General features: G+C 44.5%; 1 protein-coding gene across 1 annotated transcript in view; it reads right to left on the reverse strand.

The window, feature by feature from the left end:
- The window catches only part of SNTG2 (syntrophin, gamma 2), a 269,966-nt gene that overhangs the window by 77,610 nt on the left and 175,358 nt on the right, over nucleotides 1–16,998 (reverse strand). Inside the window, exons 14-15 of the mRNA XM_011989536.1 lie at nucleotides 8,974–9,180; nucleotides 7,624–7,641 (exon numbers count right to left, since the gene is read on the reverse strand). Coding sequence (XP_011844926.1) covers nucleotides 7,624–7,641; nucleotides 8,974–9,180 — 225 coding nt within the window. The remainder of the gene's footprint in view (nucleotides 1–7,623; nucleotides 7,642–8,973; nucleotides 9,181–16,998) is intronic.

Here is a 16,998-nt window from a genome sequence, read left to right on the forward strand (position 1 = left end):
TTTCATAGTTTTGCACTTAGTTCTATATTCATTGAGTTTATACTTTATATATAATATTTATGTATATAATAAATCAAAGTTTTTTTTTTTTTTATATGGGCATCCTATTCCAGCACAATTTGTTCAGAAGCCTTTCCCTTCTCCACTGAGTTACCTTTGCACGTCTGCCATACACAGAAGCTGTTTTTGGCTGTGCCTGTCTTGATGGTACAGTAGCGGTGGTAAAGGCATCAGTGAATCACGGAGCCACCTTGATTTGCTTAAAATGCTTAAAATTCTGTTGCACATCACACCAAGCAGCAACTAATGCCAGAATATTAACCTGTGTGTGAACAAGAACAGTCTCTGGAGAATCTTTATACACAAAAAGGAGAAATTATGAGAAAAATTTCCAAAACTTGGAAACAGGCAGAAGAAAAGATTGGTGTTCAGTGAGAGCAGCTCAGACCCTGAGTTTCTGTTGACTGGGTAAGTTTCAGCTCAACAGAGGCAAACACCAACTGGTAGTTAATGCTTGTAGTTTCTAACTGGTGGTATAAACTCAGAGACGCCAGTTTATGAGCCTGCTGGATTCTAAGGAGTGAGTTTTCTACCTAAGCCAGCGATCATACACTAATAGATCTTCATTCAGTTGCACATGGACAGTGAGTTTCTCACATGCTCTTTGGACTCCTTAAACGCCCCACTGCTTTCTTCATTAATAAAGAAGCAAAATAAAAACTTTGAGCATGTGTTCATTTTGCATTTTCCTGAGAGCTATGACGTCATCTTTTGAAGTTCTTTTTAAAATCTAGAGTCGTAGCTATTCCAGGTTAAGAAATTGGTGAAACCAGCAGCTAGAAGGCACATTCATCGGTCTGTTCTGAGGGTGTTCTGAGGACGGCAGGTGGGATTGCTGCGTGTTGCTGCTTAATCTGGTCAAATTGAGTTCAGCGCGTGTCCTGGCCAAATAACTAGCTCCATTATCCCAGCTTTGGTGGCTACATTTCTGAACCTCAGTTTACCTAAAAATTATGACTAAAATATCAAAATTCCCTACAGTACCATGTAGCATGTATTGATGGGGCATAAAAAAGAAAAGAAAGAAAAAAATGGAAAACTTAGAATGAAAATACTTATGTCCAAGACCCATCACCACACTTGGGGGCTGCGTGGCCCAGGGCACAGGACCAGAGTCCCGGCATCTTCCTGTGGACCTCAGGCCCGGCCCGCAGGACTCGAGTCCCGGCGTCTTCCTGTGGACCTCAGGCCCGGCCCGCAGGACCCGAGCCCCAGCTCGGGTAACAGGAATGCTGCTCAGGAACCAGGCTCCTGCCACCCCGACATTGTGAACATGTGCGAAGATGGTTTGCTAACTGTAGCAGAACACACTCATATGTGTTACTACCATGTAAGTGAAGACATTTTGTGAAGTTAAAATGCTTAAACATGAAGGTCGCACCCTTGATGTAATATCTGGTATGATAATAGTTTATAACCTTGTAAGTTTCCTCAGCCCATTCAGAGTATCTGCCACAGACCACTACGTTTACATCTTTCTTTCTTTCTTTTGTATTCTTTCTTCATTACAATGGATAAGGCTTAGAAAGTACCTGAATAATTAATTTGCATCTTTGAAAAATGAAAATGCACATTATTCAAATGATCTGAATTCATTCAGGGAGGCAATGAGGCAAAAACTGGATGAGATTCGGGCAACAGAAAAGACCTGGGTTAAAGAGACCCCATCTCAGTCCCAACACCAACATTCCCAAGTATCCATACAGATCCGCTGTCCCAGGCCCGGCAAGCAGGTGGACATGGGAAAGGAAAGACAGCTGCAGGGGAGGAGTGTGTAGTAGAAATCTCATCACCCAGACTGATCCCGAAGACCCAGGCAAGGATGCGACACCTGGGAACCACAGCAAGCCTCAGACACAAAATCCCAGCCGCTGCCTGGTTAAACCACTGTGGGACCCTCCTGCATGTGCCTGACATTTTATGACAATGCCAAGAGGCACTGAGAGAGCATCCTTCCTAATTTTTTGTTTCTTGTCAGGAAATCCTTGCTCATAATAAAGTCACAGAAGCAGCAGCCAACTTCTAAGACTGGTGTAGGTCACCTGCCTAACGAAGGCCTTCCTTATTTTATCATTATTAAATTACAGGGCTGGTGGGGACAGCAGAGTTTAAGGCAGGTGGTGCAGTAAATGGAAAACCAAAGGGCAGTTAGGAAGGCAGATGGTGAGGAAACGCAGGCTCCCGTCCCGGCACTGCGTCCAAGCGGCTGTGTGGTCTTGGGAAGTCCCCTTCGCCTCTCTGGGTTTCACGGTGGATGAACCAGGCTCCCGGTTACCATGTTTGCCATCAGTCCATGGAGAAGCGGGAGGAAATCCATCCACCCAGACAGTGGGGAATAAAGCCACACACAGGCCAAGGCCCTGCGGCTGGTGCTGTGCCCGTGTCTGGTGAAGACGGCCCCACGTACACGTGCTGACGGGTTCGTTATGAAGAGGCTCTCGGTGGGGCTCACGTTACAGAAACAGGTGAAACACGGAGCTTGTGTGAAGAAACCAATACCTGAAGCGGGAAGATGGACACAAAGCTGGGTGTGCTCAGAGGAGCGGGTTTCGTGCAGGGCGGGTGGTCCTGGGCCAGCAGGAGCCAGCCGGGCACCGGGCACAGGGAGGGGGTCAGTGGTATGGACGGCCGGACTGAGGCCAGCAGTGCACACAGGGGAGCCAGGGGTGGCGAGGCTGGGAGGGGACCCACTGCTGGACCCAGTGCCCATCCCACTGGTTTATCAGAAGCAACACTTTTTAATACACACTGAGTGTGTGCTGTGTTTAATTTTCCTTCAAACTTGGAAGCCCGTGATTTCTATTCCTCAGGTTGAATTCTGAAGTGCTTCATCTAAGGAAAGCGCTGATTCCATGAACAAAGATGGTAAACGTTCCCACCAAATTCAGCTTTCTCCTTTGCGAGACAGTTTCATGAGATCACGTTTCTGAAGTTTCTGAAGTTTCCCTAGGTCTGTGTGTGCTACACGGATGCGCGCTGTCACCAGCACTGCGCAGCGGCTCTCCTGTTAGCGGGGCTGGTCAGGCACGGTGCTCCGTGGATTTTCCTCTGCAGAGTCCTGACCAGCACGCCCCTGCCTGTCCGCCTCGGGGGACGGGACCTCACGGCTGCACACCAGGCCATCCTCCTTCCATACAGCCCCTGTGGTTGGAGCTTCTCTCTGATGGGTCTGTCTTTCCCTCCTGCTCCATTTCTGGACTTAGGTTTGCTCTCTGGTCTCTAGAGCGACACAGAGGTGCCTCTTGCAAGGAAGGAACAGGTTAGGGCAGGAGCTGCTGCCCCGGAATCCCCCTCCTTTCTCTCATACTGGCATGGGGGTGTCTCTTTTGCTTCCTGGGCTGAGATAACCTGAGGCTTGAGAACAGCCTGGCTTCAAGACAGACTTAAACTAAATCTTTACAAACGTGCCTATTTTCCTGATGGGGACATTTCTATCCAAGAGGAGCTCTGGTCCCATTAACAAAGAAAAATAGGGTGTTTGAGGGAAGCAGAGACCGGGGTCAGTCTCTCACTTGTCCATCAGACGGCCCTTGCATGTCACCCCGTGTGGACTGTCCATCAGACTGGGGTGTCCTTTCTACCCTTATTCTCTGGGGTATCCTTTCTACACCTGCTGCCTGGGGTGTCCTTTCTACACCTGCTGCCTGGGGTGTCCTTTCTACACCTGCTGCCTGGGGTGTCCTTTCTACACCTGCTGCCTGGGGTGTCCTTTCTATACCTGCTGCCTGGGGTGTCCTTTCTACACCTGTTTCCTGGGGTGTCCTTTCTGCACCTGCTCCCTGGGATGTCCTTTCTAATAGAATACTTTTTTTTTTTTTTAAACCAGTACCAGTCTATGGCCTGTTAGGAACTGGGCCTCACAGCAGCAGGTGTGTTAGTGAGCATTTTACCACCTGACCTCTGCCTCCTGTCAGATGAGCAGAAGTATTAGATTCTCCTAGGAGCAGGAACCCTATTGTGAACTGCACTTGTGAGGCTTCTGGGTTGCACACTCCTTATGAGAACCTAATGCCTGAGGATCTCTCACTGTCTCCCATCCCCCCAGACGGGACCGTCTAGCTGCAGGAAAACAAACTGAGGGACCTCACTGATTCTGCTTGGTGGGTTGTATAATTATTTCATTATAGATTGCAATGTAATAATAATAGAAATAAAGTGCACAATAAATGTAACGTGCTTGAATCATCCCCAAACTATCCCCCTGATCCTGTCCGTGGAAAAACTGTCATCCACAAAATCCAGTCGCTGGTACCATAAAGGTTGGGACGGCTGCTGTAGGGGATGCTGACTTCATTTCCAGTCCCCAGAGTGGGTGCTGGTTTGCAGAAGCCAACCAGCCAACAGTGTTCCCTTGACAAGAAGCCAATCAGCCAATGGCGTTCCCTTGACGAGGAGCCAATCAGCCAATGGCGTTCCCTTGACGAGGAGCCAGTCATCCAATGGCGTTCCCTTGACGAGGAGCCAGTCATCCAATGGCGTTCCCTTGACGAGGAGCCAGTCGGCCAATGGCGTTCCCTTGACGAGGAGCCAGTCGGCCAATGGCGTTCCCTTGACGAGGAGCCAGTCGGCCAATGGCGTTCCCTTGACGAGGAGCCAGTCGGCCAATGGCGTTCCCTTGACGAGGAGCCAGTCGGCCAATGGCGTTCCCTTGATGAGGAGCCAGTCGGCCAATGGCGTTTCCTTGACGAGTACTTTGGTCTGATGGGCTCACGACCTAGACTAGCACAGCCAGGCTGACGGGGACGTCCTCAGTGGGTTATGGAGGCCATTTTCTGCCTCCCCTGAACACCGACATGAACGCTTGTTGCTTCCGCAGGCATCTTATGACCGGGAGGGGAGCCACGCCAAGGCACAATCTAGATCTCAAAGCTCAGCAAGGTGGAGTATGGAAATCTTGTTATGGAAAATAATAGTAAAATTCGGTATTGTTTACGGTTGGGTGAGTCAAGAACTTTCTCTTACTTGTAGCCAAAGGCATCCTATCTGATAGATATTTTATACTTTGTGTTTTTGTGTTGCTATTAGGAAAGATATACATTTTTTATTTTAAATTCTAACAGGACGTTGCTGGTATAAACACAAATTTAGATAAATCGACATAAAATGTACAAAAGTCTTGTAAACTGCAGAACAACATGCATATGTGATGACTTTTGAATAAAAAGGAAAAAAATACTTGAAAATGTGTGAAAACAGTTTGAAGATTATATAACATAATATTGGCATTTGTACCTCAGCTTGGGAGGCAGGGATGGGGAGGTTGGAACATGGAAGGGCTGTTATTCTCTTACACACGTCTGTGACACTGAATTCTGGAAAACTTGGAACAATATTTGTAATGTAGATATTATTTAAGAGAGTAACAATGTTGTTAAGGCGGTAAAGGACATGCACCAAGCTACTACCCTGATGATGGAGAACTTTTCTGTAAAATATACTGACCTCACATAGGCACATTAAGAAACGACTGTGAAGAAATGTCATGAGTTTAGATTCAGAGCTTGTGAAGGGTGCAGGGCTTTCCTTTCAGAAATCCTTTTAGGGAAGGAATGAACACGCTGACCGATGCGGGAAAAGTGTTACAATTAGTAAAGAAAAATCAACGCGATCAACACTGTACATATGTAATTCTTCTGGGGATTTAAAATTGTGAGCCGGGTTGGAATACAATCAAAGTCAGGAAATAGTAGAAAAAACTAGCAAAGCAAGCGACACAGAGATAGAAGGTGGAGAAAAGAAATCCATCAGTGCTACTGAATCAAGAAGAACACATTTACAGAGTCTGAAATATGCCAGGGACTGTTCTAGGCACCTTCACACTATTTCGTCTCTGTCACACGCGAGGCTGAGTGTTTCAGCAGAAAGAACGCGACTCTCAAGACAGCAGTTCTTGAAATCTTGCATAGATTCTGCCATTGTGGTTTAGTCTCTAGGTGACTGTGAAAAAGTCACATAGCCCTTCTGAACTTTCATTTACCATTTGTAAAATAAAAGGGAAAAGAAAAGAACTGCATATTAGACAAGTTAAAAAAGTTAAATGATGTACACGCAATGCATCCAGCCTAGTATAGAGTATTAGGCATTTGACTTAATTCATTCACAGATATTACTAAATGTAATATAATTTTATAAGTACTCCACGATGAGTTATAATACTTAATTTACAGTTTGTGTAATGGAGTTTTGGAGAACTATTTTCTCTAATTCATGAAGAGTGAGCGGGTCCATCTAATTTCGAAATGCTTTGTCCTTCCTCTCCAGGACACCATGGGCAGATGTGATAGGAATCAGGTCACTATGTAGGGTGGAGCCCAAGAAATGCCTGCAGGGGGAATTCCTAAAACAGGGGTCCTGAGTGAGGGGTAAACTGGGAATCCAATGCCCTCAGAGGTCCTGCATGACCTTGTCACCCTACACAAGGAAGCATCCCCCCCCGGGTTTCTTTGGGGGCATCCACTTTGCTGAGCTGTGAAGATCCAGCAAGTCAGTCATGGGCAGCATGGCACAGCCCCAGCAGTTCTTCCCAACAATGGTCATCACGGCCCCCAGAGCCCCCTCTACCCAGTCCTGCAGAAATGTGGATGGATGTCTATGCCCACTTACAGTCTCTGCAGGTGTGCCCGCTTGTTAACACCCTCATGGCCTCCATCCCCCATGAAAAGTCTTCATTATCTCAATCCTGGATTATTGAAAACGTTTCCTCTAAAATCCACCTGGGCACACTGCTGCCTGCTGAGTCCTAGCCCAAATCTTAGATCTTCATTCTGCCAAATCAAGCATTAGCCTAATTTTTCAATGCTCCCCACTGGGAATGCCTTCTCTTCTCCACCTGTGCAAGATACCAATGATTTTTAAAAGACACTAACCACTTCCTCTAGGAAAGATGTCCTGACTATTAAAGTCCAACCCCAGCTCTGACCTCATTCCCACCCTACCCCGCACCTTTTTTTTTGAGACAGGGTCTCACTCCGTGGCCCAGGCTGGACTGCAGTGGTGCCATCATAGCTCACTGTAGCCTCGAACTCTTGGACTCCAGAGATCCTCCCCACTAAGCCTCCTGAGTAGCTGGAACTGCAGGCACGAGCTACCATGCCTGGCTAATATTTTATTATTATTTTTTGGAGAGACAGGGCTTCTAGGTTTCTTGGGCTTGGTTGCCCAGACTGGTCTCTAATTCTGAGGCTCAAGGGATCCTCTTGCCTTAGCCTCCTGAAGGGCTAGGATTACAGGCATGAACCACTGTGCCCCCCTTTAGTGGAATAAGGACAGTACTGAACATAAGGAAGGACTATTCAGAAAGAAGTTCTATTTTTTAGGAATCCTAAGTAAACTTTCACCTTCTAGAATGCTTCAGACATTCATTTCACAACATCTAGCTACTAGATGAAATTACTAACCTTTCACCCTTCCTCCAACACTGTAATTCTATGATTGCTGTTATTCAGGATATCTTCTCCTGTAACCTGTCACCTTCCCACAGATGAGTCTGAATGGCCACCGTGACTCTGCTCAGCCAGGCACAGGCCCTGGCGCACTAGAGGACATGGGGCAGTCCCTGCACACACATGTGAATGTAGAATTCTCTCTACTTCTCTGGTATTTACGTTGAAAGCAAAATGATTACTGCTATCATCTAAAGAAAACAAGCAGAAAGTTCACCTTGTCCCAGAAATGCTCTTTCACTTTGCCTTTTAATGACTTGAACTTTCAGTACTGATGGTTTCTAAGTGGTTAAATGCCACTATACATTTGAGTAAGTCCCTGAGATGAGGAATCCTATGTTTAGTAATTTTCCTTGCAGTATATAATGTTCTATAATGGTTAATGAATTGGATGCTTCAAATATAAAGGTTATTTTAAGCATCAGGAATCAACCATAATTCCAATTTAGGATGCCTAATTTGAGGGGAAAATCACAGTGGCCTGGGATAAGTGAGAATAAATGTTGGCATCGGTTTCTATGAACATCTGGGTGTGACTTCATTCTGTGAACGAACAGATCTCCGTGTGCATTAGTACAGGGATGCTTTGTGCTCTGTGATGGCATGCCAAGGAGCCTTGATACATTTTGACACACTGAATGAAAGATAAATAACACATAATATTTTCACATTCAAAGTATATATACATATATATGTATATTTAAATTAAGTAGCCATCTTTGGTTACTAAGTTCACACTCAGCATTCTCCGCGCTCAGCCAGGCGGGAGCCCTGGACTTTGGCGTGAAGTCAGAGCTCCTCTGTGATGCACTGCCTCATTTATCTTCTGTTCCTGTCACTCTTCATTCCTGCAACGTGCATCCTCCCTGAAGGCTCACCCCACTATTTAGGATAATGAGGATCATAATGCATTCTTCCTTATCCCTTCACATGATATACATTCAAATTTGTGATTGATGTATTTGCTGTTGTCAGGAAGAGCAAAGCAATTCAGACACACAAGCTATTTTATATGCACCTTTGGACCATTAAGTTTGAGAGGAAGAACCATTAAAGTGCCTTAAAATATTACAAACATCCAAGTAACGGCACGACATATTATACTCATTTGTAAGGTAGGTGCTGTCTCCTGGAGCAGAGGCTAAAGTGTCATCACTCATCCGGAATCTGAGCACCATGTCAGTGCAGTCCCTGCCTGGAAAGGAATGCACCACCTTTCCTCACATTCAATGTAGAGACACAGACACAAAATCCTCGCCTCCCCTTCCCTTTCACCTTCCACTACCACTCATGTTATCCACGGAGCGCATGACTCCGTGTGAACGATCACTTCCACACAGTGGCTCAGGTGAAAAATTCTCACCTTCAGAAGATTCCTCTTTTCCCCCAATAAATTACTACGTATACCGCAATGCTGTGTCTCAGACACCCGAGCAGGTGTAGGTGACAAGAGTGTGAGTTGCTCACTTACCCCGGTTCTCTGAACTTCCATGAATGTGGCTCTTTGGAAGGACTTCTCCCACACGGCCAGCTCGCTGCCAAGCTCCACGTTGAAAACATGGCTCTTCCCGTGGCCGGCCATGACGCTGAAGCAATAGGGCCTCTGGTCCTCAAAGTCAAAATCTTGAAGACCCAGATACAAGTTTGCTTGCAACCAGCAGTCCTCTGCGAGCCAGAACTGAAAAACAGAGCATGGATTGGAAACGTGCGGCGCTGGAAGGCCATTCCCGGGCTGAGGGCCCTGGCGAGGGGAGAAGGCAGCGTCTGTGTGAGCTGGGAAACGGTCTCCTGGGTGCAGACAAGGAGGCAAATTTGGAGCAATGAGCCTCTCATGCACAGCTGGTCCACAGACAAGTATCTGTAAATAAATTATGTCAAACGCCCGATTCTCTGTAAGTGCCTTTCCCTTAAAATACTGGTCACCACACACTTCCCTGTTTTACTGTGAAGAGAAAGATGAGGCTGGGTGTGGCGGCTCACGCCTGTAATCCCAGCACTTTGGGAGACTGAGGTGGGTGCATTGCTTGAGCCCAGGAGTCTGAGACCAGCCTGGGCAACATGGCAAGACCTTGTCTTTACAAAAATAAATGAATCAATAAAATACAACAGATTAACCAGGTGTGGCAGCACACGCTTGTAGTTCTAGCTATTTGGGAGGCTGAGGTGGTGGGACTGCTTGAGCCCAGAAGCCTGAGGTTACAGAAAGCCAAGATCAAGCCTGAGGTTACAGAAAGCCACTGCACTCCAGCCTGGGTGACAGAGGGAAACTCTGTCTCAAAAAAAAAAAATAAATAAAAGATAAAGATGAAAGTCTTGAGACATTGATGCTTGTGTTTATCATAAAACCAAAAAACACTGGAACCACCACCACTCTCACTAAGCGCGTCCCCTGCGCCTCCGAGTCTCTACAGAATTACTGGCTCCTCCTCTCCCCGCGGGTTCATTGTCCTGAGATTAAGGACCGAGTGTCCAGAACGCCCCTGAAGCACGACCAGGCACCCGACCACCCAGGCGCTCATTCCACCAACCCAAAGGCCTGACAAAGGGAATGATGATGTTTCATTTCTGGTCAATCATTTAACTGGAGATGTAAGTTACTTACAGCACGTCCATTAATCACAGGTTTTACTCTGTGAGCACCAAGGCGACTCCAATGCTACCAGCCTGTGCTGCACGGAGCTGCCTGGAGCGCTCCCCACTTCTTTCCCCCGTCTGCAAGGTTGCACCCCACTTCGAGATTCATTTTCTCAAGGGCAGGGGAGAAAGACTGGGGGTCCCAGTTGTCACAGTTACTAGGTCAACAGCATGGAGGTGCGTGGTGAACGCATACCCAATACCTGGCTGGCACCTCTCTGTTTCTGTCTGTCTCTCTCTCTGTCTCCATTTATCTCACTGTCTGTGTCTCTCTTTGGTCTCTCTCTTTCTCTCTCTCCATTTCTGTTTTTCTGTTATCTCTTTCTATTTTATGTCTGTTTCTCTGTCTCTCTCTATCCCTCTCTCTGTCTCTGTCTGTCTGTCTCTGGACCCATCTCAGTTCTTAGCACACCCATTCATTTACTGGCCATCAGATCCACCCTAAAGAACCCCCACCAGACACCTTCCTGGGACGCTGCACCCCAACATCAATTTCACTGCACCAGTCTCTCCCCAATGAAGGGAAGAAGGGGAGACACCTGGGCTGGGGTTTCCAAAGTCCTGAATGAGAACGTGGTGTTTACCCACAGCCCTGCATATGGCAGCAGAAAGGAAGGGGAGCTGCCCACCTGCTGGGTCTTCCCATCATGATTCTGAGATATCTCCATTCACTTGTGCCAACCAGCTAAGCTGGACACTCCCCACTCACACTTATGCTTAAGGTCCAGTCCCAAAATCCACATGAACTCAGCAGTTGGCCAAACAGTTTTACTTCAAATACGCTGACACATGCACTCCAGGCACAGGTTTGAGGTAAAAGCTACGACTGGTGTGTCTCAGGTGGGCCTCCTGGCCTCTCCGGGGGGATGCCCTGGCTCTCCTGGCCCCTCAGACAGCTCTGCAGGATGACCCTCTGGTCATGGAGAGCATTGTACATTTATCCCTGTGTATCATCCAGACACCAAATGCCTTGTGGTACATGCATGTGAGAACATGTGTGCCTGTATGTGTGCACATGAGAATGTGTGTATGCACACACGAACGTGTGTACGTGTGGAAATGTATGTGCACATGAATGTGTGTGTGCGTGAATGGGTGTGGTATGCATACGTTGCTAACCCTAAATGAGCCTTGAGTACAGAAACTGCACTTTAATTCCGGGGCCCCCTGGATCCTCTCCTTCAGCTGGGATACCTGGAACCTACAGGGTTACACGTCACAAACCAAGAACACCATGTTCATCATTGACCTTATGGTGCAGAATGTATCTCTTTATCCACTGAACTTAAATGTCAAAAAACTGATAAAGAAAAACTTTTGGAAGATATTTATGTGGGAACGCACATTCCCCACTGAATGGCTCATGACAGTTGGGCCTTGAACAATCCAGGAGTTAGGGGCGCCAACTCTCACGCAGTTGAAGATTCACATAGAACTTTTGACTCCTCTAAAACTTAGCTACTAGTAGTCTATTGTTGATCAGGAGCTTTACTAGTAACATGAACAGTCAACACATATTCTGCATGTTATACGTATAATATACTATGTTCTTAGAATAAAATATATTGTTGATCAGGAGCTTCACTACTAACATGAACAGTCAATTAACACATATTCTGCATGTTATATGTATAATATACTATGTTCTTAGAATAAAATATATTGTTGACCAGGAGCTTTACTAGTAACATGAACAGTCTATTAACACATATTCTGCATGTTATACGTATAATATACTATGTTCTTAGAATAAAATATATTGTTGATCAGGAGCTTTACTAGTAACATGAACAGTCAATTAACACATATTCTGCATGTTATACGAATAATATACTATGTTCTTAGAATAAAATGAGTGAAGCCAGGCACAGAGGCTTACACTTGAAATCACAACTGATTGGGAGGCTGACGCGGGGGCGTCACGGGAGCCCAGGAATTTGAGACCAGCCTGGATGACATAGCAAGATCCTATCTCTAAATAAATAAATGAATTAAGCAAGTAAGCTAGAGAATAGAGGATGTTATTGAGAAAATCACAGGGAAGAGAAGATATACTTAGAGCACTGCGCTGTATTTATTGACACCATAAGTTTACATCATCTGTTTATAAGATGAATGGTCTGAAATGGTGGCAACCACAGCTGCAGACCTCAATCTGTGGTGCACAGCAAAAATTTGGTAATGCTGTGACATTCCTGCTTCTTGGAGGCACTTGCATCATCCCTCGTGGCACTTGTGTGGGTCCTGGGGTGTTATTCAAGGTTTACGTTACTGGACTCAACACGAAGGAGGGAAGGTACACAAGAACCCCGAGAGATCACTCGTTACCATGCTCTGCAATTTACTGGAGAGAGAAATTGCTTCCACAGGGATGATTAAGACATTTTACTCAGAAACCCAACACTTGAGCTCACTGCAACAGCAGCAGGAGGTGGCTACAAAAATTATCATCACAGTACACTATGTGCTACAGTTAACCATGGGCAGGAAAGATTTAACGCTGCATCTTTACCTTTGTCTACGTTCTTCTCCACTGCAGATGGTGCCAAATAGATCGCTTTATATTTTACAGGAGTAAATGATGAAATAGACTAGTATCTACATATATTGTATGAATTCACGACATCTCTAACTTTTTCTTAATGTTTTGATATTTCTAAGCTACATGATTTGTCTTAAGAGGTTTTTAAAATTGTTAAATTGTTTTCAAAAAATTTTCCAACATACTTATAGAAAACAATTGGCATCTAAGTGAGCCCATGCAGTTGAAGCTCATGTTGTTCAAAGGTCACTTGTGTTTCTTTCCTATCACTTGCTATATTTGGGCAGCTGTGTATCATAATAGAAGAACATCAGGTTTTGGAGTCAGATAAGATTTGAGGCCTTTCTTCGTCCAGTATTAGCTGTTTGACCTTGAGCGATTCACTCTCTCAGAGCCTCCACTTTTGAGCTGTGAAATGGAATCATGATAAAAATGTTGTCATAACTTCACATGACAGAGCGGCCAGCATGCAGGCTCACATCCCGGATTCACATGAGTTCACCACCTGTTTTCATAAAGAAACACGTCCTAAGGCAATGCCGAGCCAGGCCACACATGTCGATTTGATGTCTGCTTTGCAGCTACTTGGCCTCCTGGCAGGGTCAGCTCCGGCGACATCCAGAACAGCATTTCCAGCCACCCCCACGACTGAAGAAAGCCCACCCCCCACCTAGGACTGCACGACATCATCTTATTATGTTCCCTTTCCTGAAGAAACAAAAAGGGTTGTATTTTAAAATTACATATTTTTTTCTATTTATATTTATTATGAAACAATTATAGCAACAATAAAGGGAATTTAAAACAGAAATTTATTACTGTGTTTTGTCATCTGATTTTTAAAAATATGTCAATAATTACTAATATGCCCTTAATAATAGGACAATAATTATTAATATTCTCTTTCATACAATGTGAATTTGCATATATAATTGTATAAATTTATAATACAATTACTTAAAATATGTTATAAGATTTTAAAATATTTTTCAATGGTCTTTTGATGATTATTCAAATATCATTAATTTAAGGAATATCCTTAAACGTTCTCATGCATACAGCTCTCTGATTCCTCTGACCTCACTATGGTGATGGACTCTTCTTTAGATTCAGTTCTGAGGAGCACGACTGCTTGATCAAGCAAGGGATCGTTTTTCCACTGTTCAGCCTCACAAGAATGTGTTGTAAGTTCTACGTAAGGAAAATTAATGACTCATATATAGCTCATTTCCCCGGATAGTTCCTGTAGCTCCTTTAAAAACAATCACTCAGCCCTTGTGGATTGCAGTGTGTTGATATGACTGGAAACCCTGAGCACTGAAGTCCAAGGTCAGCGGCTTGCCGTCAACAGTCAGTCAGCGACTGGCCAGGCCGTCGGGTTTCCTCGCCTGGACTGAGCCTCCGGGTTTCCTTGCCTGGACTGAGCCTCCGGGTTTCCTTGTCTAGACTGACACTTCCAGTTACCTATTCTGGACTGAGCCTTTGGTTTACCTTGTCTGGACTGAGCCTTCTGGTTACCTTGTCTGGACAGAACATTTGGGTTTCCTTGTCTGGACTGAGCCTTGGCCAGGCTTCTTCTTGCCTCTGGGACCTGGAACTCCCTATCCTTAGAGCATTTGCTTTAGAAAATGTATTATTGTATGTTCTTTCTCTGCCATTTGATACCTAAATCTTTCTAAAAGTCTCTTGCTGGCTGTACAACCCAGGACTGTCTTTCTCAAGGAGCTGAGAGCTGTCCCTTCAAAATGTGATCACTGGGAAGATGGCGTCAACTCCCGTCCCCGTGGAAGGATGGAGCCCAGCCTTGGTGGGCGCCTGGCTCTAAGCTGTGCAACCATCTCCTATCATGAAGATGGGAGCAGCTCTCTGTTTCTTTGCAGGAAGCCAATTAACAGACACTGATGGCCCCGATCTCCTTTCTAGCCCAACTTGTAGAAACCCTCTCATCCTTTGTTTCAGTGGTTGGGTTTAATCTCTCTCTCCTAGCATAATATACTTGAATAAGGCCTTCTTGCCTTCTTCGCCTTTAACTTTGGTGCAATTTTGTCCTGACATGGCTTTAGGAATTCTTCCTTTCAGTGTTGATATTATCCAAACAGGACTACCCTGAAGATCCCTGGAGAACGCGTTCTAGAACTCTTAATGCCCACTCGCGACAGACTCCCGGAACACCACTGCTTCTAGCACGTGGAATAGAGAGGGATTCAGGATGAGCTTTGTAGCCAGGTGAGTCTGGTCCCCATCCCTGCCTCTGCTTGGCTTCTGGAAGGTCCTCGTCCACTTCCTGCTTCTGAGTTCTTAGCTACAAAACAGAGTTCTCCTTAGGTGGGGAGAGAATTAACTCAGGGACATAGCCAAGTGCTTAGCAAGGCTACTAGGGAAGCACTCAATAAAGACAGCTGTCATTACTAAGATCCTCTGCCAAACAGATGACAACATGGACTTTTCCTGAAAATTTTGATGGGGTATCTTTAGGTTGAGAGGACAGACCCACGCATTTCACACAGGACGCTCCATAGCATCCACAGTGCTTTTCTGCTGTGCTGCACGAAAGCTGTTTATCATTTCGCTCACGACTGCAATCAAGGCTGATTGGTGCAATTTTCTCATCTATTTCATGATGAGTGTTGAAATATAGAATATATAATTTTAAGAGCTGGGAAAAGTAATTTTTAGAGCGGAGAGGGTATCAGAGAAAAAACACAATCACAACTTCAGAATTTGATTTCTGGTCTAAATATTAATGAATATACTTTGAAATGGTAATTATGGTTATTTAAAGAATCTACATGAAAAAGTATTAGTTCTTATGATACTCACATATTTATTTACATTTCTGAAAATGAATTGAATGCGTTTACTTTTAAATTTATGTATGCTAAACGATAAACATCCGCAATTGAATGTGTGTAAAAGCAGGCAATACGATTTTGTAAGATCGCTATTTTAACACTTCCAAATAGGACATTCAATTCATGTAATTTAATCTCTTTTTTAAAAATATTGAATGCTATAGATTATTATTATTTACCCCATTTTTAGTTTAATACCTTTGCTATAGCCATTCTACTGGCTAATTTTCATGATTTCATAAACACTTCATATAATATTTATTGGTTAATTTTTTTTTTACAATCTTCCTGGGAAAATGAGATGGCTCCATAGCTTCCTAATGAACCACATATATAAGATACAATAATCTCTCAAAGACACCCCAGTACCTAAAGAACACCTCAGGTGCACGGAAGGGGAATCCTCCGAAACAAGAGGGGGAGGAAATGAAAACGTGTCCATGCAAAGGAAACAAAAAGGCCAAGAATCCTTCTACGAATTCCTCTGTGGAACTGTGATCAATAAACGGCCTGCGTATCATCTACGACCGAGAGGCTCACGTTAACACAAGGCTTCCTTTTTATCATTTTCAAAATGATGCCTTCCTGTCACAGATAACTTAGAAAACAAAATAATTTTTAAAATGAAAGCAACAATAGCTAGAAAAGCCATCACTGAGAGAAAACCACAGTTAATATTTTATTCTATTTTCTTCCATTTTTTAATGAATATGCCTAGCACAGAAATGTTCACTTTCTGATCAGTGATTGTTTATTACAACCTGTAATTAGGAGTCTTAATTTAAATACATCCAGCCCTTTCCTTCATCTCCTTCACTACCATATTCAACAAAAATAGGAACAATGCAGAAAAATGTTGCCCAAATAAATTTTTCAAAAATGGGAAATAAATGTATTTATCATTTGATAATATTATTATGGACATGTATTTCCCTTTTACACGTTTCCATTAAAGGCAGTCTGAAATTCCAGATTTAAATTTAAAACAAAGCAACTACAGATAGAGAATATTATTTTTGAGGACATTTTCAATTTAAGAAAACAAACCAAACTTTGAAAGACAAATCTTTATTCAAAACTTCTAACTTTAGACTGATAACTCTTTAAGGCCAAATTCTCACTGAGTCACATACTAGGACACGGTGGCACCCGGCCACGGTGAGCACATTGCCGCCTGGCTGTGGAGACACCTCTGCGGTCAGGTGGGTGGGGGCCTGGGTAGGGCCCTGCTGCATCTCCAGGCTCCGGGCAGCACCACCAGTGAGGTGTGTCTCCTGGAGGGAGGTTCAGTCCCTACCTACCCTAGGAACCATGAGCAGCAAACTGGCCAGACCCTGGGGCAAATTTGTATCTGACTTGTTGAAAACAATTTCAATAGCAGCAGCAGCAACAGAATCTAAAGTTCTTGGAACAAATTATTGTAAGTGGACGTCCTAAAACACATCTCTCCCCCAAAACACACACAAAC

The sequence above is a fragment of the Mandrillus leucophaeus genome, unplaced genomic scaffold, assembly GCF_000951045.1.
Source record: "Mandrillus leucophaeus isolate KB7577 unplaced genomic scaffold, Mleu.le_1.0 Scaffold355, whole genome shotgun sequence".
NCBI lineage: Eukaryota > Metazoa > Chordata > Mammalia > Primates > Cercopithecidae > Mandrillus > Mandrillus leucophaeus.